At 32.5% G+C, this 4,164-nt stretch overlaps 1 protein-coding gene across 1 annotated transcript; it reads left to right on the top strand.

The window, feature by feature from the left end:
* Positions 1-2,987: 2,987 nt before the first annotated feature.
* Positions 2,988-3,902, top strand: LOC129895024 (transcription factor MYB44-like). The gene is made up of 2 exons (XM_055970655.1): positions 2,988-3,123; positions 3,259-3,902. The coding sequence occupies exons 1-2, from the start codon at positions 2,988-2,990 to the stop codon at positions 3,900-3,902; spliced, it is 780 nt and encodes a 259-aa protein (XP_055826630.1).
* Positions 3,903-4,164: the final 262 nt, after the last annotated feature.

Here is a 4,164-nt window from a genome sequence, read left to right as displayed (position 1 = left end):
AATATATTATAATACACTCAAAAACTGAATATAGCTTGACTATACATGAAATATGCACTGACTATACATGCGTATACAACGAATGACTATTTTATTGATAATTACTCTGGCTCAATGACCATCTACTGTAATTATCCCAAGAAAGGATGTGATAATTCAAGTCCTGAGTATTTCCATACATAAGATGAATATGTATGGGGACATTGGGTCCATTTTGTGTCTTATTTCTCTTGATGGTTTGAACCCTGCGCATAGCGAGAGTTTTAATGCATCGGACTGCCTTTTTTTCTCTTGATGGTTTGAAGTATTTAGCACTATCACCATTTATAAGTATTGCAAGACTACATATGGAGATGAAGGACATGATTAAGTTGATTATGTTTTGGGGAATTCTCAAGTATATGAGTGTATTTCGTATAAAGGACGACTCTATTTTGTTAAAAGTCTTTTTTCAATCAACTTTAAGGATCATGTTCATCACATTTTTCCTTTCATTTTTTGGAAATGAGTTGTGATGATTTCTTGTACCACAGTTGCATTATCCGTACCTTGTCTACTTTTTAGAAAGCTCGATTGGCATAGACCAATTATTTTATTCATTATAAGTGCTAATCTATTTGAAATGATTTTGGCGATCATTTTGTAGGCCTATACTCCTTAAGTGTATTGGAACCCTTCTTTTTTGGGATTAGGCATACATGTGTTTTGATGATTTCTTTTGGTATGCTTTCATTATCAAAGGCTAGGAGGCATAGTGATTTAATTGATCCTCCTAGAATGTTCCAATAATTTTGGTAAAAGAAAGAGTGACAACCCATATAAGGCCTTGGAGCTTTGTAAGGTTGGAAAGAGTTCACAACTATTTGTATATTTCCAATTGAGGACTTGCTTGAGATTAGATTTCTGTTTGGAGATTCCCTTATTTGATCAGATGTCTGGAACAATATGTTAAAGTATTTATGGTTAGTTCTTTTTTAGGGTTGGTACATCATATATCCAATTGCCCTCCTGATTATGTAGGGCAATTATTCTATTTCTTGTCCTTCTATATTTAGAGTAGTTGTATAATCACCCTCATTTAACCAGTTAATTTTAAATTTCAGCACAAAAAATAAATTTATTTATAAAATATTATTAAATTGCAGAAAACAGTATGCCAGAACCCGTAATATTAAAAATACAATAGTATGTCGTATGTGTGACACATGGCCCTTAGGATGGGCTAGAAAAAGTTCTCCCCAAAGTTCATCGATAGGACTCAAATCTCTGAAAGTTCTTGTTATTCCACCACAATTTTTGATGGTTCCTAACCATTTATTAACATTATTTTTAGTGATAAAGTTAGAAATTTCGTTAAGAATGTTCAAAATTTAATATATACACTTGAAAAATAATTATTAACCTATATTTTCTATAATTTTTTTATATACATAATATAATTTCTCGACGAATGATCTTCAATTGACCATCCTTCTTTATTTATGGCTGCGCCACTGCATAACTATGATTACTAATAATGTGATTTTGAAAATAGAGAATTTGCTGCTTATATGATATAATTTATTCTAGTTTGTTTTATATTAGAAATAATGAAGTTTGAATTGTGTTGGTTGTCTTTAATCAAATGTACGTGAATAGATTACAAGCTTAAAAAGTTTTTAATTTTTCTTAAATTTCATATTTTAGTCAAACATCATTGATGAAATATATGTGTCTACCACACGAGTCAGGGATCAAATTCCTAGACACAATAAGTTAACAGAATGCTCAAATTAGGTGCAGAAGATAAAATGACACACAATGTTTACGTGGAAAATCTCCTTGCTCAAGGGAAAAAAAACCACGACCCGTCCCATAGTTTGTTGAATCATCAAAACACAAATATAACATTTTCCCCTTTTTTAATGATAACAAACTATATCAAGTTTGTTCCCCTTTTCAATTATTGTCACTGCTTGGATATTACCCCTATCAGTATGCACCTCTTATCTCCCATTTGCCTCTTTGCATCATTCGTTATACGATAGTTTGTTAAATCATCAAAACCCAAAATACAACAATCATGACCACATGAAATGAAACGAAGTAATTATTAAATCAGGTAAACTTATTATAATCGTGTAATTAACTATGAGATGTTTGAATTATACGTAAACTAAATTAACATATATTTATTACTTTGATGTAAATTTTAGTGGTGGATACTTCTTTTTCTTTCCACTTTCTCTTCTTCAAGTCATATCTAAAAACGAATGTTTAACTTTAAATACAATTAACATGAATTATGTTGAGATGATTGAAATCTTTTTATTCTCAATTAAAGATTTCGAATTCGAACTTTGAATATGAAATTTTTTTGTTGGAAGCGTTGTCGTCATAAATGATCATTATAATACACAAATTTAAATTAATCAATATTCAATATGGATATCGAAAACGAACCCATGAAGTAAACAAAAAAAATTGTAAATACACATGAAGGGTATTCCGAATATATTAACTTCAACTTTCCACATGCTTTATGTTCTCCAGCCAGGAAAGCTAATCAAAAGTCCATCCTATATCCTCTTCCTTAACAATATGTTTCATTTCCTTTTTCAAATTTATACAGTTGATGATTTGAAAATTTTAAATAAATCACTCAATTTATCATATGAAATGATAAAATAAGTTTAGAATATAGTTAATCAATTATAATTAAATAAGAAAAGTGCATATCAAAGTAAATCTCTTATATTCATTAGTTTGATGTGAATATAATTAAGTTTTGTTCCCCTAAAAAGCATTATCAGTCAAACTATAATAGTAGTTAGAATAATTAGTTTGAATGTTATTTAATTTTTTTCCTAAAATTAATGTTAGTGAAACTTCAATATTATTCTGATCCTTTGAGATTTTAGCAATGTGATACATTATATATATCCCACTCTCCCTACAAGTCTTTACCAAGTAAACGCAAGGCCCCATTCTCCATTTCAGTGGAAAAAATGAAGAAAACGGGTCAGATCAAGCCTCGATGGAGTCCTGAAGAGGACGAGCTATTGCAGAAGTTAGTAGAGAAACATGGAGCAGGGAACTGGTCGCTTATCAGCCAATTGATTCTGAGTCTATCTGCAAAATCATGTAGGCTCTGATGGTGTAATCAACTTAATCCTCAAGTGGAGCATCAACCTTTTACTCCGAAAGAAGATGGTGCTATTATCAAAGCTCATGCCAAATTCTGTAACCAATGGGCTATGATAGCGATTTTGTTAACAGGTCGAACCGATAAGGCAATAAAAAATCATTGGAATTCCACTCTTAAACGGAATCGCCCTTCTATGCCAGAAGATTTGACATTCAAAAATCCTCAACCTCCGTTCAAAAGATTGTTCAGTATCGGGGCGGATACAAATTTAGATAGTTCATATGAATCTGATATTAGCAATTTGGGTTTTTCTAGGTTCGCCCAATCGTGTCTTTATTCGCCCGTTGTCCCACTAGGTCGAGTTTTGCCTCTTTCAACATTTTCACTAGTAATGCCCGATCCATCAACATCTTTGAGTCCATATGGATCTGATTTGAATAATTTGGGTTTTTCTAGGCATCCTCAGCCTTGTCTTTATCCACCCATTGCCCCATCAGGTCGAATTTTGCCACTTTCAACAATTTCACCAGTAATGCCCGATCCATTAACATCTCTAATGCCTGATCCATCAACAACCCTAAGTCCATATGGATTTGATTTGAACAATTTGGGTTCTTCTAGGTTCTCTAAGTTATGCCTTTATCTGCCCAGTGCCCCACCAGGTCGAATTTTGCCTCTTTCAACATTTTCACCAGTAATGCCTAATTCATCAACATCTCTGAGTCTCTCTTTATCCAGATTCAGATCTAGCGAGAATTTTAATAGGGTGAACTGAATCGTGAAAGTAGTTGAACTGGCACCCGTATCGGCATCTGAACCCACTCCGTCGACTTTTATGCCCCAAATTTCAAGAAGTCAGAATAACAATTTTGGTCTTGCAAGTATGGAGAAACAGTTATTGAGCCCAAAATTTACGATGATTTTGGAAGATATGATATGAAAAGAAGTTAAAAATTATATGCCAGAGTTTGAGAATGAAAGGGCTTTAATGGATGCAGAAGCAATAAAGAAAGATATTGTTAACAACACTGGTGTTA

Source organism: Solanum dulcamara, chromosome 1, assembly GCF_947179165.1.
Source record: "Solanum dulcamara chromosome 1, daSolDulc1.2, whole genome shotgun sequence".
Taxonomy (NCBI): Eukaryota; Viridiplantae; Streptophyta; class Magnoliopsida; order Solanales; family Solanaceae; genus Solanum; species Solanum dulcamara.
Note: the sequence above shows the minus strand (reverse complement) of the source record. Positions and strands in the feature narration are given on the sequence as shown.